Consider the following 26,932-nt stretch of genomic DNA (forward strand, 5'->3'; position numbering starts at 1 on the left):
TGACAGTTTTCCTGAAAGTAGCCTAACCCAGGCCATGCAGCAGGTGTGGGGAACCTTTGTCCCTTCAAATGGTGCTGAACTACAGCCTGGGATGATGGGAGCTGTAGTTCAGCCACATCTGGAGGGACAGAGGTTCCCCACACCTGCCAGTGATATTTGACCTTGAAAACTGCCTTCAGTGTCACTTTTGTTTCCCTGTAGCATTAGTGCTTGCTTTGAACTTGCCAATACCTACACAATTAAAACAGGATTTTGTGGCAGACATACTATTAATGGGTGTTTCCTCTTTACACTCCTAATTCTGGAAATATACATCCAATTTTGAATGCAGTAACTTATGCACATTTAACTTGTGTGCATTCAGCTATATGTGCTTGGAAAAATAAATAAATGAATAAAAAGGGAGCAGGCGTCCACCCGCCACTGAACCCAATGTGTTTTGACCATACATGGCTTTGGCTTTAGGTATGATCCCTGAAATATAACCACCATGTACTGTAAATTGCAGGCTTACTGTATTCCATAAGTCCGGTTACAGGATTTGACTTCATGAAGAAATAAGCATTAAATGTGGATTAGCTATGTGGAATGGAAGTAGAAGGAAAGAATATACAGAATCCAGTGGAGATCAGAAAGTGCTTCCAGAGGTATTTTAAACAATTATATACACAGGAGACGCAGAAAGAAATGGACATTGACCGTTTTTTGAAAACAAATGGACTACAGAAAATCTCTCAAGAAAATAAGCTAATGTTGAATTACAAAATTACGGACCAGGAGGTAGAAGGGGCCATTCAGAACACGCAATTAGGTAAATCCCCAGGACCGGATGGTTTGACTTCAAGATATTATAGATCTTTGAAAGAATGGTTAGTACAACCTTTAAAGGAAGTCTGTAATGAAATATTGGAAGGGGAAAAGGCACCAGAGTCGTGGAAGGAAGCTTACATTACACTTATACAGCTTAAGAATTAAGAAGACACAGCTTAAGAATTACCGCCCCATATCTTTGCTTAATGTGGATTACAAAATTTTTGCAGACATTTTGGCTAAAAGACTAAAAAAGGTGCTAGTAGAAGAAATTCATAAAGATCAAGCGGGCTTTCTCCCGGGCAGACACTTGTTTGACAATACGAGGAACATAATTAACATCCTAGAAAAACTACAAGTGAACATTAATACTAAAGCAGTTCTGATATTTGTGGACGCGGAGAAAGCCTTTGACAATATTTCTTGGAGTTTTATGAAGAAGAATCTACAAGGGATGGGGGTTGGTCAAGGGCTTGGAAATGGTATAGGTGCAATTTACTCAGAACAAAAGGCTAAATTAATTGTAAATAACGTAGTGACGGAAGAATTTAAGATAGAGAAAGGAACACGACAAGGTTGCCCAATCTCTCCACTGCTTTTTATATCGGTCCTGGAGGTCCTTTTAAACATGATTAGAAGGGACCAATTGGTCAAAGGTATACAAGTCGGAGCTAAACAGTACAAATTGAAAGCATTTGCCGATGATTTGGTATTGACACTACAGGAGCCAGAATCTAGTACTAAAAGAGTATTGGAACTAATTCAAGAATTTGGTCAGGTAGCAGGTTTTAAGTTGAACAAGATGAAAACTAAGGTTTTAGAGAAAAATCTAACAGTGACTGAGAGAGAGAGGTTTCAGAAGGAGACAGAATTAACACTAGTTAAAAAAGTGAAATACCTAGGGGTTAACATGACTGCCAAGAATGTGAATTTATTTAAGGATAACTATGAAAAATATTGGATGGAAGTGAAAAAGGATTTAGAAATATGGTCCAATCCGAAGCCTTCATTGCTAGGCCGAATCGCTGTGATAAAAATTGCCTAGGATGTTGTTTTTGTTTCAAACACTGCAAATTTTGGATAAAATGGGTTGTTTCAAGAAGTGGCAGAAAGATATTTCTAGATTTGTCTGGCAGGGCAAGAAACCTCGAATAAAATTTAAGATATTAACTGATGCTAAAGGAAGAGGTGGATTTGCCCTGCCAGACCTTAAACTTTATTATGAATCAGCCGCTTTTTGCTGGCTGAGAGAATGGTTGCTTCTTGAAAACACTGACGTGCTGGATTTAGAAGGTTTTAACAACGTATTTGGGTGGCATGCATATTTGTGGTATGATAAGGTCAAAGCACATAAAGCGTTTAAAAACCATATTGTCAGAAAAACACTGTTTAATGTCTGGATAAGATATAAGGACTTGCTTGAAAATAAAACCCCAAGGTGGTTGTCACCAATGGAAGCGAAGGCTCAGAAAAAGCTCAATATGGAGGCCAAATGGCCGAAATATTGGGAAATTCTGGAACAAGAGGGAGATAGACTAAAACTACAGAGTTTTGAAAAACTAAAAAATAAAGTGCGAGATTGGCTCCATTATTATCAAATAATGGAGGCATATAATCTGGACAAAAAAAATTGGCTTCCAGGTGGAAAAATCAAAATTGGAAATAGAATTGTTAGACCCTAAAAGTAAGAACTTGTCAAGAATGTACAACTTGCTGTTGAAATGGAACACTCAGGATGAAACGGTGAAATCAGCTATGATTAAATGGGCACAAGATGTTGGACATAATATTATGATGGCTGACTGGGAACAGTTATGGACCACAGGTATGAAGTTTACGGCATGCAATGCCTTAAGAGAGAATATAATGAAAATGATCTACAGGTGGTACATGACACCAGTCAAGCTTGCAAAAATTTATCATTTGCCCGATAATAAATGTTGGAAATGTAAAGGGACTGAAGGTACATTCTTTCACCTTTGGTGGACATGCCCAAGGATTAAGACTTTCTGGGAAATGATCTATAATGGAATGGAAATGTAAGCACTGATTCTCAGCTGATTACTGGGGCTTCCATACAGAGTGCTGTACAAGCCCTGATGATGAGCTGATTGTTGGGGCTTGCAAAACACTATGTGTTGTCATGGAACAGAAAGGTCAGTGGTCCCAGCCCTATGTGAAACCTGGCCCATAAGAGAGCATGCAGTTCCATCTTGCTTAATCTCTGGCTAGTGTGGCAGTCAGTGTTCTTTCTACCCTGTTCTCACTGTGGCTAATCATGTGCCTTTGGGAAGCCCACAAGTAACATGAGCCCAGCAGCACTCTCCCAACAATCCAGGCAGTATATAGCCATTATGACAAGTGGCCATTGATTGTGTTGCACGCTACCCCAGTCTCTGCGCAGTGCAAAACACCAGGAGCTCCAGCCACTTTTCTGAGGTTCAGTTTCCTTGGAATGAGGAGCAGCAGAGACTTGGTGTGATACAGTGGTACCTCGCAAGACGAATGCCTCGTAAGACGAAAAACTCGCAAGACGAAAGAGTTTTTCGTTTTTTGAGTTGCTTCGCAAGACGAATTTCCCTATGGGCTTGCTTCGCAAGATGAAAACGTCTTGCAAGTTTGTTTCCTTTGTCTTGCAAGTTTGTTTCCTTTTTCTTAAAACCGTGCATTCAGGGATTGCAGTTGCGACTTGACTTCAAGGAGCAACTCATAGCACGCAGTGTGGTAGCCTTTTTTGAGGTTTTTGAAGACTTTGGTGATTTTTGAAGCTTTTCCAAAATCCGTGCTTCGCAAGACGAAAAAATCGCAAGACGAAAAAACTCGCAGAACGAATTAATTTCGTCTTGTGAGGTACCACTGTGCATGGTTTACACGTATGTACAACCTGAGCCAACAATGGAGAGGCTCACAGCATTAATACCCGCATAAGGTCTTGCTTCTCCCATAGCCACAGCCATGCTTCATTTCTATCAGACCTGCAGCCTGCTTCTAGCTCTCACACACAACTCAGCTTTGCCCCTAACTACCAGCCAATTGGCGGGATGGTCCTGCAGCATTGGCCTGCCTCACTTAGACCCACTTCCTATGATACGTTAATGGCCCATACTTAGGGGGCGACTACCAAGAAGCTGGCCTGGCGATTCCAGCTATGGAATCCTTGCTGGATTCAGGAATTAGAAGGGACTCAAGTATATAGCCTAACACCCACCCACCCACCTCACCATCGTCTTCTCCTCCTCCTTCATGCAAGGCCCAGTGGCATCCTCTCACATGCTTCCTGCTATGGCAGTGAGAAAGCGTGAACAGAGGAGGTGGTCCTCTTGCTTACTTGCTGGGGAGCAGCAATCATCCTGGTGTCACCCCAAGAGCGGGAAAGTGAACAGCTGGACAGGGTGGTTTTTGTTAGGGATGGGAGGTTGTTGCGGGGGGGGGGGGGTCAGGACTTTTGTTATTGGGGGAGCAGAAACAACGTGACTGGTCAATTAAGTATTTCTATTGTTTTATTTGATCTGGGGGGGGGGTTACGCCCAGGCACCCCGTCCTGGGAGAAAAGCTTAGTCCGGGGCAGCGGCCGCGGCTACCTCCTCTGGGCAAGGCGCTGGCCCAGAGCCGCTCGCACCCGAATGTGCATCTCGTCGCCCCTCGATTGAGGCTGCGTTTTTATCGCCAGGGCCAGGCAGGACTCGAGCCCGGCTTCGCCTGGCAAAGAGAACCCAAGGCCGGACCTTCAGCGGCCGGAGCTCGCTGGCGTCTCCTGAAAACCCGCAGCGGGACTCGCTCCAGGGCTGCAAGCAGAAGGAAGGCGCGCCCGCGCACACCCCACGACTTGCAAACCGCGCCAAGTCTTCCGCTCCGCCACAAAACCGCCTCCGGGCTTGTTCGCTGCCAGCCAATAGACGGGTTCAGGGGGCATGTCTGACGGAGCAACGAGCCAATCGCACGTGGAGGAGGCCGGGCCGAGTGTTCCACTCTTACCGCCGCGGCAGAAGCGGCATGGTTGAGTTGCGTTTGGCGGCGCGGGCGGGAGGCTGCTGAGCAGGTGGCGTCGGAGAACGGGATGGCCCCGCAGCAGAAGTCCAGCGTGGAATTGGTCCCGCATCGGCGGCCCTCTTCGGCCACGCGGCTCTTCACCTGGGACGAAATCCAGGCCCACACCAAGCAAGGAGCCCCGGGGCGAGAGAATTGGCTGGTGGTCGGCAGGAAAGTGTACGACGTCCGCAGCTTCTACCAGAGACACCCTGGGGGCTCCCGGATCCTGATGAGCCACTTTGGGGAGGACGTGACGGTGAGATGCGGGTTGGGGGTCGTGTGAAAAGTGTGAAGGAGGTGATGGAGGAGAGATAACTAAGCTGCCCCGTGAAATTGCATGTCAGTCGGTCCCGCATTCCTCTGTTCTGCTCTGTTCTGAATCTGAGCGCCTCAGATTAAGGTCTGAGGGACATATGGTGAACGGCTGATAGTCCGTTCGTCGATAAATAACAGTATGGTATGGTAATAAATCATTTAGGAGTCAATTCTCTAGTAACCTAATTAAAGTACTATCTCGTTGGCAGTAAATTCCTTAGTCAAGGAACTGAAATTAAAAATTATCCGAGTTTCATGCTGAGGAGAAATCAGTCCTAAATCCTACTATGCATCCTTGTAACATAGAAAAACACAGATTATACGTAATATATGCGTATAATATATATACGTATATATATATACGTTTATATATATATATATATATATATATATATATATATATATACGTAATATATATATCATTTTGAACTTTAAAAATGACTTCTCACCTGATGCAAAAGTTGCAGATACAGTGAGAATAATGTGAGGTCATAAGCATAAATTGTTGTAAATGCCTAGAATATTATATTTATGAATAAAGTGATTGTATAATCGAAACATACTCCTGACCTCAAAGTCAGCAGCTCTGTTGAACCAATGTTTCCCTCAAGATGCAAAGATCCATCTTTGCAGCCCTTTTAAAGGGCATCATCTCAGTATCTCCCATTTTAGTCAAAGATTAAATATAAAATATGAATCTGCATTTAGACTGCACTGTTTGCTTAAATCTGCCCACTAGTTGAGCAATTGAGCAATCCACTCTACTGTAATGTGAGAATTCTGTTTGGGAGTTGTCGTTTAGATCTAGGCATACTTGGTTTTCCGTTGTCTCATGATGCTGCTTGGGCAATTATGTCTGCTGATATTCGCTACTGATGTGGATGAGGTTGGTTTAACAGGGAGCAGATGGCCCTCAGATTGCATTTTTATGAGGAGAGGATTGCTTGCCTGCAATGCTGCTGAGTTAAAGACATGGCAGACTGCCTATAAAGGAGAACTTTTGCGGCCCCATAATGAATGGGGCTCTGGGCGTTGGCCAGTTTGCTTTTAATAAAGCCACACTGCTGTCACCCTCCAGATGTGGTGGACTCCTAACTCCCTTCAGCCTTACCCACCTTGGCTAGGGATGCTGAGCTGCAGCATCTGAACATCTGAAGTGCAACACATTCTATAGCATTTTAGGGCTAGAGGAAGATCTTTTGCTCTGCTGAAAATGAGTCCTGGAATGATGCTGCAAATTGCAGTTCTGAGTCATGCATGTTGTTTCAAAGGACATGATCCTAATGACCCTGGAGCAAGCTAACATGAAATTGGGTATTTTCTCTTTTCCTTGTCAAAAAACTAGAGTTCAGCAGCCTTATAATTTACTCTTAATTTGTGGTTGGGTTGTGTCCAACAGGATCTAGAAATTCAACTTGAAGTAATCTCCCTGCATAAAGCACGCACCAAAGCTCCCTGAAGTGTTAACAAATTTTGCAAAACCAAAATAATGGACAATTTCCTAACTTTCAACAACGCCCCCTAAAGCAGCTGCCTTCCTCGCCCTCTCTAACAATAGGCTCCCACGTCACCATGCTTCACAGCAGGAGTGGCTGCTCAGCACTTAAAGTGCTCTGCAAATTAATCCTGCCACAAGCACAATCCAGTTTGTTCTCTCTACCTCCCCCGTGACTACCACATTCCAGAAATTATTTCAAGGAAAAATCCAAATGGTTCCTAATGCCAAAGTTTTCTCAAGCTACATCAGCCAGGTTTTGAGAACCACAGTCTTACTAGAAAGGTTTTTTTAAAGCCCAAACAACAACTTCGTATAGAATTGTTTTTTATTTATTTACTTTAGTTCCAACCCCTGTAAACGCCCCAAAATAATCTGTTGGTTAGTCAGGGCACCCACTGGCCTCCACCAAACCTGTGGAGGTATTTCCCAAGCCACTTCCAAAGTTTTTTCTTTTGTTGTGGCAAGCACTGACTTGTAAGAACTCATTTTTCTATAAGGAAGTGTGAGACTATCAAAGGCTGCATACACACCATACATTTAAAGCCCCCCCCCCAAAAAATCCTGGAAACAGTACTTTGTTCAGGGTACTGGGAATTGTAGCTATGTGAGGGCTAAACTACAGTTTCCAGGATCCTTTGTGGGTGGGGGAGTGCTTCAAATGTATGCGAGGGGCATAAGCCTCTCACAAAGGGCTTTCTCCCTTTCATTCCCTGCTACCTTCTGCTTTTTTCATTTCTGAGTTTGGGTTTAAGGGGAATATGGGCATGGTTCCCATTGAAATCGATGGGACTTGAGTTCCACTAACTTAGGGACTCCAACCAACCATATGCCTCCTCTGGAACAAACTACCATATTTTTCGCCCTATAAGGTGCACCGGCCCATAGGGCGCATCTAGTCTATTGGGGGGGGGGAATAAAGAAAAAAATTGATTCCCCCCCCAGGCGCGGGCTTCCCCCGACTCCAGCCCCCAGAACAGGCAGCTCTCCGCAACCCTGGGGAGATGGCGCGACTTCCCGCCTCTCGCTCTCCAGGCTTGCGCACCGACCCCTCTCGCTCTCCAGGCTTCAGCGAAAGCCTGCATTCGCCCCATAGAACGCACACACATTTTCCCTTCATTTTTGGAGGGGGGAAAGTGCGTCCTATAGGGCGAAAAATACGGTATTTTGGTCTCCAAAATGTATTTTGGCTGGAAGAAGGGGATTTGGTGCAGGGTGTGTGTTGCATTTTAGGAAAAAGAAACAGTGAAACCATCAATAAAGAATTTAAAGAGAGGTGTGAGAAATGCCAAAAATATAACTTGTAGCATCTCTGTGCCCCTTCAGATGAAGTTGGACTCCAGCTCCCACCATCCTTCTCCGCTGGCTGTGCTGGCTGAGGGAAGCTGGAGTTCCACACCATCTTGAGGTTGATGCCCCCAGCCTGGAAACTTGAGGAAAGGGTTGCTACCAACGAAACTTCAGGAAGAACATTTTGATGTTAAAGAGCTGCTCAACAGTGAAACGGACTCCCTTGGAAGGTGGTGGACTCTCCTTTTCTGGAGATTTTAAAGCAGAGGTTGGATGGCCATCTGCCAGGGATGCTTTAGCTGAGATTCCTGCATTGCAGGGGGTTGCACTAGATGACTCTCAGAGTCCTTTCCAAACTCTCCAATTCTGTGATTCTGTGCGGCCTGTTACAATCTGAGACCTACCAAGGAGGCCCTCTCAGTGATTCCATCTGTGCATCAGGCCCAGGCTGTGAAGACATGAAGATGATTGGGGGTTGCTCCTCAATTATGGGATCCCTTCCCACTTCAGGCATGCCAGAGTAAGCTTGAGCACCTTCTTTGAGTGTATCTTGGGGCTGGCTTGGGAGCACATGGTCTTGTCAAAAAAGAGGTTGTATTCCATATTATTATTTTTGCATTTTCATACCCACTCCAAGCTTTCAGAATGCGGTGGGCTATGAATCTGAGGCCCCATCTGCTGTATATAGTTAAAGCAGTGTCGCCACTATAAAAAAGTCATGGTTGCCCCCAAAGAATCCTGGGGACTGGGAGGGTGCTGGGAGTTTTAGGAAATCTCTATTCCCCTCACAGAACTGCAATTACCAGGGTAGTTTAATAAGTGGTTGTCAGAGCTGCCTCTAGGTCCCAGCTCACAGAGGACCAACGCTAGGCTGTGGTAATGTACAAAAGTCTTTATTGAAGTTCAGTTTCCATTTCAAAGCCACAGCGTGCAGCCCTACGTCTTAAACTCTAGATCGGCGAAGTCCCGTCTGAGTCTCCTCCCCTCTGACACCAGTTTAAGATCCTAGCCCTGCTCCACCTTTTCCGCTGCTCTCTCCTCCTCTGGGTCCTCCTGCCCGCTGGGGCATTGCCCTTTCTGGACTCTTCCGACGCTGAGTCGCTTAGCTCCTCCCCCTGCCTCCGGTGGGCTTTAGGACCCGGTTCCCAATCCTCATTCTCTGCTGTCCCGCGCTCCTGTACAATTGAACTTGCTTCTCGCGCCAACCCAGTGACCTTTCTCCTAACCGTTACACTACTTCTGTCACTGCTTCCCTCTTCCGGGATACTGGCCGGATCTGACCTCCCCTCCGTTGTCCGACTCTCCGATGGAGGCGTGGTCAGCCCTCCCTCGTCTTCTCTCCCTGGTGGGGAATGCACTGCCCCCGATGCTTGTGACTCTTCCCCCCCACTCTGCTCTGGTGGGGAAGCTGGTCCTGATTTCCAACTACTGCTCTGGGAGTCCCTGCTGCCCCCTTGCTCCTGTGGATTTCCCCTTGGGAACCCCCTACCCCTGGCCACTGGCGCCCCCTTCTGTGAATCTTCCGATTCGCTGGAGAGGCTCATGGAATGCCTTGGACCACTGTCATCTCCTACACTCCCCTTGGATTCCTCCCCCTCGCTCTCCATTTCCTCCCCCTCCTGCGCCTCTGCTCCTGAGCTCCTGACAGTGGTGTTTGTGTGTGAAGCATGCAAGCCTGAATCTTATGCTGGCTCATTCCTGTAATAGCTATTCAAGCCCTCCAAATTGCCTAATGTGTTTAGACTACAAAATAGTCTTCATTAGATGTAATGATCACCTACCTCCTGAAAAAGGAGTTTCTTTTGCTTTGAGGCAAAACACTTGCCCCAATCAACTACCCCCTCCCCCCAGGACCTTTATGAACTTCACCTCTGTTTGTTGCTTTGAATATTGCTATGGATCAGGAACGCCCTCCCTTTTCAGTTAGCAATAATTGCACCCTGCATTAACCAGGGTGTTGCTTGAGGCAAAACAGTAAATGTTGCCACCGTCTCCTCTGCCACCACAGCCTGATGAAACCGGAGGCACAGGTGCCTGGGGCCAGGCACCCACAAATTTTGGTGCCAGGGCCATGCACATTGCGGGGCCAAGTTGGCACTCCTGGCTGGAGCAGCAGCCTCAGGAAGCCCTGGCATGCTGAAGCTGGCAGTGGAGAAAGAAGGAGGCTAGTTAAAATCATATGTACATGAATTGTGGGGTGAGGGTGGCATTTGTCTATGCATATCATTTCTTGATTAATATTCTGATTATCTCTGTTGATCAGCAATACATCTTCTGTGTCAGATAATAAATCATAGTGTTTACACAACCTTTGAAACGTCTTGCACACAGGTTCCCATTTTTGATTTGCAAAGCAGAAAGAGAGGGGTACATTGCTCAAGTATTTCCCACGACCGCTGATGGAATAAGTGCTAGGAGTGAGCCCACTGCCACACACCTTTGACTATGACTGCAAATTCTTTTGGCCCCCACCCCACAACCTTTGATCATTTACCTTAATTAGAGCTCTTGATGTATTTAATTGCTGCAGTGTCACAACTCAACAGTACCATTACAAACTGAAAAATATGTAGGGATTTCCATTTAACCTCTAGCAGAGTGCAGGGCGTTCTGCAGGTGCTGCACTTGAAACAAACCCTATGACTGTTTCCAGACTGATGGTTTCTGTCACTACCCTGTCATCTTTCTATGTCCCATCCACACAAGGAAGAAGTGTGACAGAACTGCTGTGTGGGGGGTCACACTTGAGGTGGCTGCCATTTTATGACACCCATTAGTTTTAGAAAAAAATCTTGTAATTATTACATAAGTGTGTATACATACACACACATATAACTTTGTATTGCATTTTCAATAGTAACAGCATACAAAAAATGATGATGACATACCAAAAGTGAACAGGAAAATGGAAAAAAGGAAGAAGAGAGTAAAGGAGAAAACCATATAAAATTGAGCAAGTTTCCCATTCATAAAATTGTAGTGTTGGAAGGGACCCCCGAGGGTCATCTAGTCCAACCCCCTGCTATGTAGGAATCTCAGCTACAGCATCCATGGCAGTTGGCCATCCCGCCTCTGCTTAGAAACCTCCAAGGAAGGAGAGTCCACCACCTTCGAAGGGAGTCAAGCATCTCTTCCCATCAGTAAGTTTAGTTGGAATCTCCTTTCAACTTGAATCCATTGCTTCAGGTCCTACTCTCCAGAGCAAGAGAAAACAAGCTTGCTTCATCTTCAATGTAACAGCCCTTTAGATATTTGAAGGGGGCTATCATTTCTCCTCTCAGACTCCTCTTCTTCTGGCTAAACGTACCCAACTCCCTCAACCATTCCTCATAAGGCTTCGTTTCCAGACCCTTGATCATCTTGGTTGCCCTCCTCTGCACACAATTGTCATCATCGTCACCACCACAGCATCCTTTTCTAATTTACTTGCCTACGAATTGCAGAGGAGGCGAGATTTATAATGCCTCTACTAATTTGTCCCTTTCATAAACTAAGGATTGAGTTGAAAGCACATGTAAGCACATGATCAGACTGGGGAAATGCTCGTTCATGTCCATGACTAATTTCCCATTACACAAATGGGATTGTGTTAATCCCATTTCGAAGAACTAATCCTGTGTTGCTTCATGGTAATCACAGCATCATTTTCTAAGCGCTCACAGACCGACCATTTAATTATATGTTCAAGGACCTTCCCTGCTATCGCTGTCAAACTCAGTGGTCTTCTCTGGGTCTTCTCTGATAATTCTGAAAGATTATAGACAGAGGCTCCGGGATTGCATCCACAAACTCCTTTAGTACCCTTGCATGCAGCTCATCAGGCCCTGGGGATTTGAATTCATTTAAAGTAGCCCAGAGTTCTCTTTTCCTATCTTGAGCTGCAGCTCCATCCTTTTATAATTTATTTTGTTATTACCAGGTTGGGCACTGCTTTACTTTTGGGTAAAGACAGAGGCAAAGTAGATGTTGAGCATTTCTGCCTTCTCTCTGTCACTCAATAGCATTTCTCCGTGCAGAAGACCTGCTACTTGCTTGTTCTTCCTCGTGTTTCAAACATAGCCAAATAAAGCTCTAAAAAATAATTTTAATCTCTTTTGTAAGCCTGAGCTCATTCTGTGCTTTAGCCCACCCGACTCAAAGTAAAGCAGTAAACATCCTGCTCTCAGCAGTTTCAATAAACGTGGAATTTAAACAAGAGTATAGGCAGCACAGGACAGTCAGGTGTAATTCCAAATGTCTATCTCATGAATTCAGCCATTTACTTTTCAGCTAATTAATAGATATTAGCGTTTCTACTGTTCCTCCCAGTCCAAATTTTTAATATATTTCTCAATCTTTCCTTCTAGCTATTCATCCCTTCATTTTTTCCACTGTCTTTATTTGAAGAACAGGTTCCCTGCCCAGCCATACATTTGCGGTATCTCCAGACTCCTCTGTTCCTTCCCATGAGTTCAACTCTAGTTCTTTTAGCGTCTCTTTCGCCTGCTCATATTTGTAGATGCTCATTAACTGCGTTCAAATGATAGGTTCATGCATACCTTGCCTGATAGCTGTCATCGTTCACAAGTTTTGAAATGAATTGCTAGCCCCAAAGGGAGATTATTCACCCGAAACACCCACCTTGAAACTGCATCTTCATCTTTTTTTTTTTTGGGGGGGGGGGAATGTGGAGAAGTGGAAATCCCTGCTTTGCCCCCTCCCAGTTTTTCACACCTGCGTAACGACAGAACTTGAAATGCACTGTGACAAATTCCTTTTGCACAACAAGATGTTTACTGATATTTCGAAATGACTGAGCCTTCAATAAAAGCAAACGGTAACCTAGAGCTATTTATACATGCTATTGCGCATGAAACTCAACTGCGCAATCCTATGCCTGTGTATTCAGAGGTTAGTTCTCATAGGGTGGAGTGCTTTCCCTTGGGAGGCCTGCGCTGCACCCAGCTTCTTACTACTTTGCCGCTAGGCAAATACATTTTTGTTTTCCTGGGCATTTGGGCAACAGCCAGTGATATTGTATTGTAAAATCCATTATATTTAGTACAATTTATTAAAAGTAATTGCACATTTGTTTTATACAGTTACTTTATATTGTTTAATGTGTGTAAATTGCTTCAGGATTTTCAGTGGGAAGCAATCTTACTTCAGTGGGAAGTAAGTGCTGGTCCATTAGAGCAGCTAGTGCACTGGCCTACCAGTGTAAGTCTGCCCCCAGCCTGCCTTTCTTTCCTGCAGCTGGTCCAGGTTTGTCAACTTCCTCCTCCTCCTCCTCCTCCTCCTCACTGTTGTCCTTGTAGAACTCTGCAGGGAAAAGAATGGGAGCAAAGCTAGAATGAGTTGGCTCTGCTGAGCTAAATGGACTAAGGATCTCATAGAATTCATAGAATCATAGAGTTGGAAGGGACCCTGAGGATTATCTAGTCCAACCCCCTGCAAGGCAGGAATAGACAGTTGTTCCATCGGGGATCGAACCTGCAACCTTGGTGTTACCAGCACCATGTTCTAACCAACTGAATCATACCATCAGTGTAAGAGAGCTTCCTTTGTTCTAATATTTTTACTTCCGTCAACTTTCCACTGTTTCATGATTGGGTTTCCTTTTCATAGAATCACATTGTGTGTGTGTGTGTGTGTGTGTGTGTCTTGTAGGCTTTTGTAGTCCAACTCCCTGCTCAGTGCATGACGTCAAGAGCTACGGCATCCTCAACAGATGGTTGAGGATGAGCTCAATACACACCACCCATCTGCCACTTATCCCACAAACTCCTCATCTGTTGTTTTACTTTTGACAAACCCCACATTCCTTTAAGAGGAACATTGCCAGAGAAATTGGGGGGCTGGTAACAGCACCAGGGAGCAGGGCGCACAGTGGCCTCACTCAATATTTCCTGGTATTGGTTTTGCCTTCCCTTCTTTTCCCTTTGTGGACTTGTAGGATGCCTTTGAAGCTTTCCATGTTGACAAGTCATTGGTGAAGAAGTATTTGAACCCGCTACTGATTGGGGAGTTGGCACCAGATCAATCCAGTTTGGGACCCAGCAAAAATGTAAGTCTCTCCTAACCCCTGGGTGTGAGATGTGAACCCAAGAAGAAGTAAGCTTTCCCTCCATTCATGTTATGTGCATTCTGGAGTGCTTAAAGGAGGATGCCACGCACTGGTCTGAACCTGTAAATGGTGGCAACGGGCTGATAGAAGGGGAGAAGCCCTGAGCAGAATTAGACATTCAAACTGTGGTCACACCCTCCCCTTGCTGCTCCTAAGGGCACAGGCTACTCCAACATTTCCTAGAGTAGAGGCAGCTGTCATTTTTAAATTTCTTCTACACAGGAATCACTCATCATGGATTTCCGTGAGCTGCGCACCACTATAGAGAAGATGGGACTCCTGAAGCCCAACACTTACTTTTTCATGGCGGTGTTCCTTCACATCCTGCTCTTGGATGCTGCGTCCTGGCTCAACTTCTTGTATTTTGGAACCTCTTTACTGCCCTTCACTGTCTCTGTGGCACTTTGCACAATGTCCCACGTAAGTTGTCTTGCTCCGTGAATAAAGCCAAAGGCTGGCCTTCTGTTCTAAGCACCTGAAACCAACTTCCTTGGTCATCTTCTACTACCCTGGTGAAGCCAGTGCTCATTCTGGAGGTCATCTATATCACTGGGATTTTTGTCGCTCCCAGCATTAATGGGTGCAATGCCAGTCCTTTGCAGTGAGACGATTGTTTATCCTCGGCGATTTATGAATTGTATGGGTATTATTCAGAAATTCATGCCTGCATTTACCCAAGTAGTATGCATGGCACACAGATTACTCTAGAGCTACCACATGCAATGACATGATGGCTTCTTTTGAATTAAATGATGCAGAAGGGATCCCAAAAGCTGTTCAAATGATAGGCAGGCCATTGTTCTAAGCAATCTCCTTTGCCTTCCAGATCCAGGCTTCATGGTTCCAACATGATTTGGGGCACCTTTCCGTCTTCCAGAAGCCCAAGTGGAACCACCTGCTTCACAAATTTGTGATGTGCCATCTTCTTGTAAGTGCTTGTTTTTGAAAACTTTTATTTTTTTGAGAGGGGTGGGAAGGGTAAGAGATCTGGATTGATGATCTGAAAATCAAGCTACCATATTTTTGGACAATGTGCATAATACACTAAAGGGGGGGGGGGGAAACCGTTCTAGTTCTTTGTGGATTTTTGTTCCCAAAAGCCTGCCAACAACCCTCCCATTGCATGGTGGGTGCATATATACTACAAACAAATCAGTTTTATACCAGGGGAACTGTCTTGGCTTCCCCTAAAGCTGGGATGGGGAACTTTTGGCCTTCAGCTGTTACTGGGCTACCATTGCCCTCTTCCCTGACCATTGGCTGTGCTGGCTGGAGCTCAGGGGAGTTGCAGTTCCAACAGCATCCGAAGGACCACACGTTCCTCACTGCTGTCTAAATGAACCCTGTGTGCTGTAGCAAAGGTGCCTAGAATCCTCTTATTAGTCTCCCTGCTCCCCTCGACTTCCTAGGACTTCCTACGAAGAGGAAGTTCCTAGGGCTTCCTACGAAGAGGGAATGACTCTTAATGTGGCATAAATCTGTCAGTACGTCTTTCAGCCGATGTGCAACAACTGGGCTCAATAACTGGTTCTTCCCTGACTGGGCTAGGCGACTGGAGCACTTCCAATCCTGGAAAACAGGTCCCAGTGCACTGGACTCACAGCTATGCATTGTGAGCACCAGACTCATGCAGAGTATAAATAACGCGGAGGCTAGCTGTGAAGTATAACTCCTTTTATTTCTGATAGCTACTACAAACTAAAGAACTACTGGCTTGCATGGGTGTAACATCTCCCACTCAGCCATCTAGTCACTACATAGATAAGACGCTCTCCACACAGTCAGGTAGTCAGTCAGGAGCGGAAGAGTAGAAGAGCAATTTCCGCCCCCTCCTTTCTCAAAACATCAGATCAGGAGATTATTGGAATGGGACGGGGTGAAAATATCAACAAAATCTACAGTGCAGTGATCTCCTTGGTTTTTTACCCTTAGTTGTGCTGTAGAATTGACTTCTTATCTGACCTTCCCTTCAACAGGGAGCATCGGCCAACTGGTGGACTCTTCTGCACTCACAACATCACGCAAAACCCAATTGCCACAGAAAGGACCCGGACATCGACATGCACCCTGCCTTGTTTGCTTTGGGGAAGACCCTCTCTGTCGAGGCAAGTTTCATGTTGCTCTCATGCCCTTCAGAAAACAACGAATGCTTCCTATTTGTAGTGTAGCTTGTATGTGTGGTCGCCAGATTTCTACCTTAAAAAAACCCACACCAACAAATAATACATGCCAATTAATATTTTGGGGTGGGGTTGGGAATCCAGGGAACTAAATTTATGTTGACTGGCAAGAAGTCTATGTAATAATGATATGGTTGCATTCAGGGAAGTGGCAAGGTGCCCGTATGGCTGGGATGGGGAACTTGTGGCCATTCACATGTTGTTGGACTCCAGCTCTCATCAGCCCCAGTCAATATGGCCAATGGCAATGAAAATTACAGGACGGCAACATATGAGGAGTTGCAGGCTCCCCCTTCTGTAGGGCCATTTTTATCAAAATGTGACCTGATTTGCTTTCACAGCTTGGGGTAAAGAAGACAAAGTATATGCCTTACAACCACCAGCACAAGTACTTCTCCTTCAGTAAGTGTTGCTGTTGTTTGAATTTATATACCACCCTATACCCAGCGGTCTCAGGGCGGTTCATAGAAAAGATCACAATATATAAAATAAAAATAAAAACAATAACCCAGTAACACCCCCCCTAAAAGAGCCACATTTTAAAAGGGTATCAGGATGTCAATCAGGTCAACCAAAGGCCTGGTTAAAAAGGAATGTTTTTTGCCTGGCGCCTAAAGGTGTAAAATGAAGGCGCCAGGTGAACTTCCCTGGGGAGAGCATTCCACAGACAGGGATCCACTGCAGAGAAGGCCTGTTCTCATGTTGCCACCCTCCGGACCTCTTGAGGAGGAGGCAAACGAAGGAGGGCCTCAGAAGATAATTCAGGGTCTGGGTAGGTTCATATGGAAGTATGACTAACTTCCTACAATGCCATGGGAGTTAGTGGAGTCCGTTGGCTTATGGTGAATTATAATGGTACCATCGTAGTCATGGGCACATGATAGTGTGTAGCGGCTACATCTGCAAAAACCCTGTGCCCAGCAGGTGGACAGTGCTGTGCACCTCTGTTCTACTTGAACCATCACTCCACAGCATTCTCATATTCCCTGTTGATAGAAGTTCCTGCCAGAGCAGTGTTTCACCCCTGTAATGTGTATTTGCATGCCATACCTGGACCCTAACACCTTGTAGGCCACCATTATGCTACAGTGGAGCTTGGAAGCACAGGACAGACTGTAGGGGAATCCCTGTGCCAGAGCAAGGGAATGAGTTCGTCTTCCCAGTTAATGGGATCATATGGTTGGATCCAGACTAAATTAATGGTGGCTTAGTTCCATTCAAATCAGTGGGACAAGTTAGTATTGACTAAGTTTAAGCCGCTTTGATCTCTGCGAGAACCGTTAGTCCAGATCCAGCCTGCAGTCCATAATATCCTGTACCCTGTTACTTTTAACTGTAGTAGCCACACCTAAATTATCCGCTTGCACTATCTTCTTCCCAGTACATCTGGTTTATTTTACATATTTTGTATTTTAATTATGTGGCTAAGGCATCTTTCTGTTGCTATCTTCATCAGCGTTGCCTCCACTGTTGTTCCCTACCTACTTCCAATATCACACCTTCTACATTGCTTTCAAGAAGAATTACTGGGTGGTAAGTATTGCATTATCTGAGTTACAGATGAAGCAACAGAAGAGCCCTCACTCCTATTCCTGGCTGGCTGGCTGGCTTCTTGGGTGTTCTGAGGCATTTTGTGTTTTAATATTTTGTTGGTAGCCGCTCAGAATGGCTGGAGCATCCCAGTCAGATGAGCAGCATATAAATAAAAAAATATTATTACCATTATCTCTCAAATTATTGAGCAATCACTAATGCTAGATCCAGTCTTGGACTTGCTTTCAATAGAAAGGAATACAAATCCCAGAGTATCTTATAAAGACACTGGTCTTTCTGTTACTAACAATGTCAAGAAAGCCAATAGTTAGTCAATGGAAATCTTGCTCACATCCTTCAGTTGATTAATGGTATGGTAGACTGTGGGATCTAGCTCTCTCTGTGCATCTCACATTTCAAAGAAAAGTAAGTAGAGGAGAATCTAAATAAGATCATTTTTATGCTATTTGGTCTATACAGTGGTACCTCGGGTTACAGATGCTTCAGGTTACAGACGCTGCTAACCCAGAAATAGTACCTCGGGTTAAGAACTTTGCTTCAGGATGAGAACAGAAATCGCGTGGCGGTGGGAGGCCCCATTAGCTAAAGTGGTACCTCAGGTTAAGAACAGTTTCAGGTTAAGAACGGACCTCCAGAACAAATTAAGTTCTTAACCCCAGGTACCACTGTACTTTTGACAATAGACCCTGTCTATATATACTGTATAGACGATAGACTCCCAATAATTCAATTAAGTTTGTGGGGAGGATATATTTTAGAAGATTGGGAGAGATATCTCAATGCCTTGGATTGTGATTATAAAAGGATATATTGCATGAATTAATGTAGGGTGTTATCTTCCCTTTCCTTCCCCTCCATTCTATCTATTCTCATTCTCCTTTGTTTTCTTTTTGTATCAGTATTTTTTTATGATGTTTGTATTTCATCTATATGTATCTTTATTTTAAAAATTGATAAAGTTTCTTTAAACAAAAAAAAAAAAAGCAAATCAAATATCTTTAATACGGTCAATGACCAGAAAACAGTTTATAAAAATATGACATTATAAGTAGTATTGAGCTACAAATAGCAGTAAAAATATTGCCAATTCACAGAATTGGTGCTTATGTTTATGACCAAGTATCGGCTTTTAAGGTTTTAAAATTCAGTTCAAATGTCACTACTATTTATTATCGTTCCTTCGATGTTTACAATTTAAACTCCGTTGCTGACATCATTGCTCGTCTTACTCTTGTTGCAATGTAACAGAACTTTGCCACAGGCCTGTTGATTTCGGTCTCTTTGTCAGCTAAGAGGTGTCTGATATAGGTTTCGTCTGTACTACGAGGTATTTTCCTTAAAATCGGCTCAATCAGCTCTTTTCTTGAGTCTCGATATAATGGGCAGTATAAGATGACATGCTCGATGGTTTCGATTTCATTGCTGTTACAGGGACGTAATCTTTGTTCAATTGGTGTTTTGTTGTATCTTCCCTCTAGGAGAGCTGAGGGGAGAGCATTAAAGCGGGCCCTGGAAAATGCCCATCTGTGTTTGGCGTTGTGTAGTACTTTGAGATAGTTTGCTAGATGGGGCCTTTGGGAATTGAATAGGAGTTTATAAGTTATTGGAAGTTGATTAAAGTCATTTTGGGCTTCAATGTCCCTGAGTCTTTCTTTGATTATGTTCTTGGCCCTTCCTCTTTCTAAACTTAATAAATACTCTGGGGAGAGACCATATGTGGCCAATTTTCTGAGAGTGCCCTTTGACCAACTAGATTGGAATTTGTCAAGAAGCATCAGGGAGAGTAGTCCAACCGGCAAGTTGTTAAGTCTTAGCCAAGTGCATAAGGTTCTTATCTTTGGCTTTGATGCTGTATAAGCCCGCTTCTAGTCGTAGGGCGGCGTTTGGGACGCATTTGGGTGTTTGCAGGAGTGATCTAAGGAAACCTGATTGTATCTTTTCATATGGGTCTAGATTAGAGAGGGAGACGAGTGGTGCGCCGTATAGTATTTGTGCTGTTGGTTTTGCAGCGAATAGTTTAATTGTAGCAGGAATGAAATTTCCTCCCGTTGTACGATGGAATCTTAAAATTGCTGTTGTACTTTTTTGTGTTGTAGAGGAGCTGTAATTTATGTGGGCAGTCTTCTTGATGATTGGAATATGACTCCTAGGTATTTAAAGCATGACACTTGTTCGATCTCCTGATTGTCTAATTTCCATCTGTATATTTTTATTTTGTTAGAGAAAACCACGATTTTTGTTTTTTGGTAGTTCACTGCTAGTTTCTCTTCTCTACAGTATTGGGATAAGCTGTTAAGGGCTCTCTTGAGACCCTTCTGAGTCTGGGACAGTATAACTGCATCGTCTGCATAGAGTAGAATAGGCAGTTTTTTGTCTGCTAGTTTTGGGGCATGTATATCCGCTCCTTGTAGGTGGTCTATTAGGGAGTTTATGTAGATGTTGAACAAAAAGGGGGCCAAGATGCATCCTTGTTTAACTCCCTTTGTTGTTCTAATGAAAAAAAAAAGCAGTTTCTGCTGAACATTGGTTAAATGACATTATGTTATGTTAGCTTGAGTACTTCAATCACAATCTAGTTTCAACCACAAGGCCTATCAGCAAAACTTTCTGTTGCACCTCTGGGGTAAAGGATCGTAGGGGACAATAACAATGTGAACTAAGCTTTCTCCATTCTGACAGCTTCTTCCTTTTGTTAGGATATTGCCTGCATGCTGAGCTTCTTCATTCGATTCTTCATCGTGTATGGGTGTTTTCTAGAAATAAAGAGTCTTCTTATATTCTTCTTTTTGGTCAGGTATTGTACAGCACAAAACCCCTCCTGATTCAACTAAATTTACTCAAAGCTGCCTTAGTGAAAGCAATGGTACTTGAGCTTGCGTTGGCTGACTTATCCTTTTAGTTGAATTGGACTTCACCATGACCAACTTCAGCTGGCTTGGTTGGCCATCTATATTTCTGTGGTGGAAAGCCCCAAAATTCAACCCTTTGTGGACTTCAGTCCTACAAGAAGGCTGCAAAATAGCAAGACAGGTATTAGAAGCAGGAGGTATCCTTCCCAGGCACCCAGGATAAGGATGCAGGCTCCAAGTGAAAAGATAGGCCTTTATTGAAATACAAATGTGCACAGGATGCTCCTTATTTTTGAAGCTGTCCCTATGTGCACTGAGGCCACAAGGCAAGCCAAACAAACATACGACACACACACCCCAACCCTTTTGTTTTGTATACAGGCAACTCCTAATTTATGTTCCAAGGCACTGTGGGTTTAAGTGAAATTGTATATATTTGAAACACCATTGAAAAAGCCTGCAAACGCCTTGTTTTATTGAATACTATGTTTCCTATCTGGTCCTTTGATTAAAATGAATTTTCAAAGTTGGCTGTAAGTTACTGTAATTTTCTAAAAGAAATGGCTTTCTCTTGGCATATTACAAGTAAAAAGTTAAATACTGAGACTCTGAGAGAGCTTAGTAAGCTCAGCCCAACATTTAAAATAGCCAAGGACGCCAGCAGGGCTGAGTGGATTCCATTCCTCTGGTGATGAACCCTTTTCTGTGTCTGACTGTGCCTTACTGGGGTTATTTTGGAGGGCGGGGTCAGCAAGTTCCGCTTGCAATGTTTTCTGCTGAGTTGCTCACATTATCTGCTGAAGATTGTCTTTCCTAAAAATGACAGAATAGGAAGAGAGTTCAGAGCTGCATTGCAATTATGAGTTGAGCAGAGATGGGAAAGGTTTGCTTGCTGCTATGGGACCGTCTATTCACTTTTAGTTTTTTCTGCTTGTCGCTTTATAAATAAAATAATGTGAAAGCCACCTTTTCAGTTCAGTTTGAAAACACAAAAAAATGAGTGATTTTTCAGGGAGTCAGATTTTTGTGCAAGACACCAGATTTCACACTAGGCTTTAAAAAAAAAGCATTTTCCCAATATGATTGGATTAGTGAATTACGCTTTCTACTCTTTTTCCCCATGCAGGATGTTGGAAAGCTCCTGGTTTGTCTGGGTCTCCCAAATGAATCACATACCCATGACTATAGATTATGACAAGAACTTGGACTGGGTGTCCATCCAGGTAATTTTTTTTTTTACTCTAGCAACTGTATACATGGGACTGCTCTATATCCTCTCAAAAGATCATTCTGGGTTCCAATTCAAGTTGACCAAGATGCTGCCCTGGATGTTTATCAGGAAACTGGAGGAAAAGCAAACATGAGTTCAGATAAGGAGGCATTAGCGCAGGGATGGCGTCTTGTAGCCGTTCAGATGCTGCTGGACTGTCATTAGCACTGTCCATGCTGGCTAAGGCTCATGGGAGTTGTAGTTCAACAACATCTGGTGGGGTCACAGGTTCCCCACTGCTGCTTTAGTGGACTCAACTAGACTAGGGAATCATGGGAGCTGGAGATGCAGCAAAGATGCAGTTGTTTCAGTGAGTAGACGGGGGCGGTAAAGAAGCAGGAGAGAGCAACAAGGAGTTAGTAGGAGCAAGTTGATTCTGGGGATGGGGAATCCGTGGTCCTTCCGGATGTCACCAGACTCTGGGCAGATTCACATCATACATTTAAAGCACATCCAATGCACATTTAAAACCCATGACTTCCCCCAAAGTATCCTGGGAACTGTAATCCTTCCTCCTTAATGGCAACCTTAGCAAATTGCAGTTCTCATGATTCTTTGGATAATGCTATATTCTTTGGATGTGCTTTAAATGTATGGTGTGGGCCTGCCCTCCAACTCCTACCAGCCTTAGCCTTCTTGGCCACTGGTCAGGAATGATGTTAGTTGTAGTCCAGCAACATCTGGAGGGGTTACAGGTTCCCCATCCCTGGCTTAGAGTATGGTTTAGGGGCAGAGGGGAGGCAGAACGAACCCTGCAAGTATTTAAGAAGCAAGCAAAAGGAAACAAAGAACGTGGAGAGTAGCTGGAAGCCAGAGGGACCAGAAAGATGCCCTTGAAAGAATAAGGAACATCTAGAGAAGATGTTCACAGAGGGTCACAGAGCAGCTTACAATAGAAAAACACAGATATATAACATAAAAATCATTGTTGATTGTGCTGTAACAATCAAATAAGCCCTTTTTAATAAGGGGGAAAACAATGTATTAGGCTGACAAATTTTAAAAATGGCTTTTCATTTCCCCCCTTCCCTGTAGAATTAGGACCCAGCTGTAGTCCTGTTTGTTTTAAAAAGCAATCCAACCTTTCCATATACTGTGACTGCTCACTTCAGCAAATGCTGGCGTTGCAACACTCACAAACACATTTGTGTCATTATACTGATGTTCTTATTATCAGTATTCTGTCGTCATTTGACAAGCACCCAAAATCAGAGGGTAAGCCTTCTTGGGACCAGAGCGGGGCATCTCCTTGCTCCTGCTAGGACTGACTGGAGTGAAAGCTGCCAAAAAGAATCAAGTGAAACGAGACAAACCCACCTTCTTTGCTCCTCACAATCAGTCTTGGAATCCCAACATGCTTCAGAGAGGAGCATCACTAAATTTCCCACTGTCCATAACAGTTGCCCACCACTGTATCACAGTGTAGCAGCAGTAACCCAGAAGGGCTAATGAAGCAGACGGCCACAGCATCCCTTCCCTTCTGAAGAACAGTCTCTAGTTGGGTCTGAGGGTTGTAAGAGTGAAAAGTGGGGAATGGGCAATATGGTAGACATGGGACCCACTGTAGGCTCTTTGGTAACATGAGGATTGCAAGAATGTGGTGCTGACATCTAGTCTACTTTGCTAACTATGGGAGGGATTTGGTAGTAACTTAGGGTTGAATCCAACAAGGTCGTTGCGCAAGCAAAACTTCTGCTCACACAACAGCATTTCCCTGCCCCCTTCTCCCTCTGTACCCCACTGCCAAATCTGCTCTTGAGGGTTGAGGGGGAACTCGGGGCACATTGGGAGGGATGTGGTGGGGGGAAAGAAAGTTTTTTTTGCATTGAGTAGAAGTTCTTCTACTTGCACAATGACTTGGCTGAATGCAACCCATAGCCGTCATACCAGGAGAGAGAGAAAGCTGTCAAGTGCTTCAACATCCACCCACTTGTTATTTCAGCTCCAGGCGACATGTAACGTTGATCATTCCTGGTTCAACGACTGGTTTACTGGGCACTTGAATTTCCAGATTGAACACCAGTAAGTATGGACTGCAAAGAAGTGCTTTCTCTGGGTTGTATGTAGGTGAGTGAAACCCTGCTCACACAATGGGGCTTTTCTGGCTCTTACCCTACTGCCCCTTGAAAAGCAACTCCCTAGGGATGCAGGACTCTCTGGAATAGTGTGAAATGGGACGTGGTGGGAGAGGCTACACTGGGAAAGGGAACACAAGAGAAATCAGCGCGTTGCCTTGTGCAAGTAGACATGCTGAGCCAGTTGTGTGAAACTTCTTTGGATCCAAGCCAACACATCCTGGGAATGCTTTTCATGCTGTGTGATTCTCTGTAGGAAGAACAAACGTCCAGTATGTGAAGCAATTTTTCTATTGTTCGGTTTTTTGGATGACTGCCTTGTCTATGATTTCTACACCAAATGTGATTAGCAGAACTTGAGGCAGAATTGTTTTGGTTTCCCCCGCCAGTCTCTTCCCTACGATGCCCCGGCACAACTACTGGAAGGTGGTCCCTCTGGTTAAGTCTCTGTGTGCCAAACATGGCATTGAATACAAGTGCAAGCCCCTGCTGACAGCCTTTGCAGATATTTTACGGTATGTATCAAAGGAGAAATGTGGCATAAAGATACAGATGTGCAGTGGGAAGATAAGGCAGCTTACTCTCATTTTCTGCAGGGGTGGATAAACCAGTGGCATGATCAGACCGGCCAAGCAGCTTTTTTAAATTTTTTTATTTTTTCAATAGATTTTTATTGAGATTTTAAAGGTTACAAAAAGAAAAAATAAAGAACATATTTAAACAGAAAAATAAAAAATAAAAATACAGAACAATACAACAAAGGGAAAAAAACACAAAAAAGATGCAGATAATTAAAAAACAACAACAAATCAATCCTTTACATAACTTTCTTTCCTTTGCTTATTTCCTTGACCTCCTCACACCTCCCTTTTTTGTATTCTAATTCCATTAGATACTTCAGCAAATCCTTTCCATCTTTATTTTTATCCTAATGATTTATCTTAATATACTATAATTTTACATTCTGTTCTTTCACCAATTAACAATCCACTTTTACTTAATCCTTTATATCATTTCTGCTAAAACCACATTACTTCATTCCAACGTCCTTCTAACATTCCTTAATTTTACAATGTTTCTGTAGATAAACTTTAAATTTCTTCCAATCTTCTTCCACCAACTCTTCTCCTTGGTCTCAGATTCTGCCAGTCATTTCCGCCAGTTCACCTTCATCTGCCATTCTTCCCGGGTGGGTAAATCTTGTGTCTTCCCGGCCAAGCAGCTTTTAGCATCCCACTGCTCCCATTAAATTTTACAGGCACTGCTTTTGCAGATATTTTGCCAAGCCACTGCTGTCAAGTCAGATGGAGAATGCTGTAAGGCTTCCAGAATGCTCCAGTGTCTCCCAAGTTCTGACAAAACACAGGGGCACCCATTTCTGTTTCTGCAGCACCCTCAGTGGTAGAGGGCTGCCTCCCCCCGCAGAAGACACAACTGGTAGCAATTGGCAGGGGCTGGCCAGCAGCCACTGCACAAACTGCTCAACTGTTTTAAAGGAAAAGGTGCATTTCCAGAAATAAAGTATGACTTAGAAGCATCGTTTTCAGTGTTTCAGCAGCCTTTTCCCTGGCCTTCCTGAATTAAGTTGTTTCTGTAGCATTTAATTCTGGTTGCTTTCATGGTTTCCAACTTTGTCTTTTATTACTTGCGGTGTTTTCTATTCCTGTACATGCCTCAGGTATTTTTTAAATACAGGGTGATTTGTAAATTTTGAAATTAAAATAAGTAGCTGCCACACCCTCTTTCACCATTCTTGCAGCTGGCTCATGGCCAGTTGGGGAATTGCATACAGCTCTAGTGGGGAAAAAAGTTTTGACTACTGCTGAGCTATAGATTTCTGCTACCCAGATTCCTGCCTCTCTATTTACGGTAACTTGATTGTATCTCAGGCATCTTACCCTTTCTTTTCCACAACACTTAAATTAGTTTTCTCCCACCCCACCCTTTCTCTCACTGCAGTTCCCTGAAGGATTCTGGAGAGCTCTGGTTGGATGCCTATTTGCATAAATAAGTACTGGCTTTACAGAAAACAGATTCATTCACGATGTCTCCACAGATGCCTTGTGCCAGCAGATTGCCTTGAACTTTTTTTCAACTCCCAGTGTTTCATTGTTTCCTATGTATAATAAAATTTATGTCTGATACCATGCTTTCCCTATTTTGTACATCTCCCTTTGAACCTGGAAGTAAAAGTTGTTAACAGAGGTCCCAAATGAGCTGCCATACAGTGAAAGGAAGAAAGGGTGGGGGTATATGCATCTGAAGGAAAAGACTGTGCACTCTTTTAAAGGGCTTCTTTTCTCTGAATGATGAGATGTCATATGCCGATTCTCTGAGGACCCAATCCAGGTAAAAATTCTGTATGCTTAAGCCCATTGTCACCAGTCATGTGCCATTGACCTGAATGAGTAGGTAGCTCCTGGTCCAAAAAACATTCTGCACCTCTGCTGTAAGGTTTATGCATTTTTTCAATACCTGGTTTACAGAATAGGAAGCCTACTACACACCAATTACCTAAACTGGATTATGGACCATGTATGTGTTTCTAGTGCACTGGAGAGGTGGGATCACCTTTCTTGATATTGCATAATGAACTACCAGGCCACAAAGTTTGGCTTATCCCCTTGAGAATGTTGATGTATTGTTGGTTGTTTTTACATACAAAGGTCATTTCTTGGCATCGCCAGGTACAGCTGGGCATGTCCTGTCTAGAAAACCTGGAGCTGCTGCCACTCCATGTAGACAGTACAGTGCTAGATGGACCAGGGGTCTAACTCAGTATAAAACAGTTTCCTATGTTGTTTCTATCACTTACAATGAGGATGATCTGCAGAAACCACATATGGGTATTGATCATATTTCCTTCTTTTCATGATAATCATGCATATGTGAGTTATGAAGGTATGAACTAATTTTTAATCAAACCCATCAGCTAGCTGTTAAAGCAAAAAGGTCAAAG

General features: G+C 43.9%; 1 protein-coding gene across 1 annotated transcript; it reads left to right on the forward strand.

Annotated features, from left to right (window-relative positions):
• The first annotated feature begins 4,720 nt into the window (after positions 1 to 4,720).
• Positions 4,721 to 26,117, forward strand: LOC307205004 (acyl-CoA (8-3)-desaturase-like). Its single transcript, XM_079957267.1, has 12 exons — positions 4,721 to 5,095; positions 13,875 to 13,985; positions 14,268 to 14,465; positions 14,872 to 14,973; positions 16,022 to 16,150; positions 16,567 to 16,627; positions 17,682 to 17,758; positions 20,476 to 20,573; positions 21,755 to 21,851; positions 23,841 to 23,920; positions 24,363 to 24,488; positions 25,933 to 26,117. Exons 1-12 carry the CDS (start codon positions 4,868 to 4,870, stop codon positions 25,982 to 25,984), a joined length of 1,359 nt encoding a protein of 452 aa, XP_079813393.1. The 5' UTR covers positions 4,721 to 4,867; the 3' UTR covers positions 25,985 to 26,117.
• The last annotated feature ends 815 nt before the right edge of the window (positions 26,118 to 26,932 follow it).

This window comes from Podarcis cretensis, assembly GCF_951804945.1.
Source record: "Podarcis cretensis genome assembly, chromosome: 1".
In the NCBI taxonomy this organism is placed as follows: domain Eukaryota; kingdom Metazoa; phylum Chordata; class Lepidosauria; order Squamata; family Lacertidae; genus Podarcis; species Podarcis cretensis.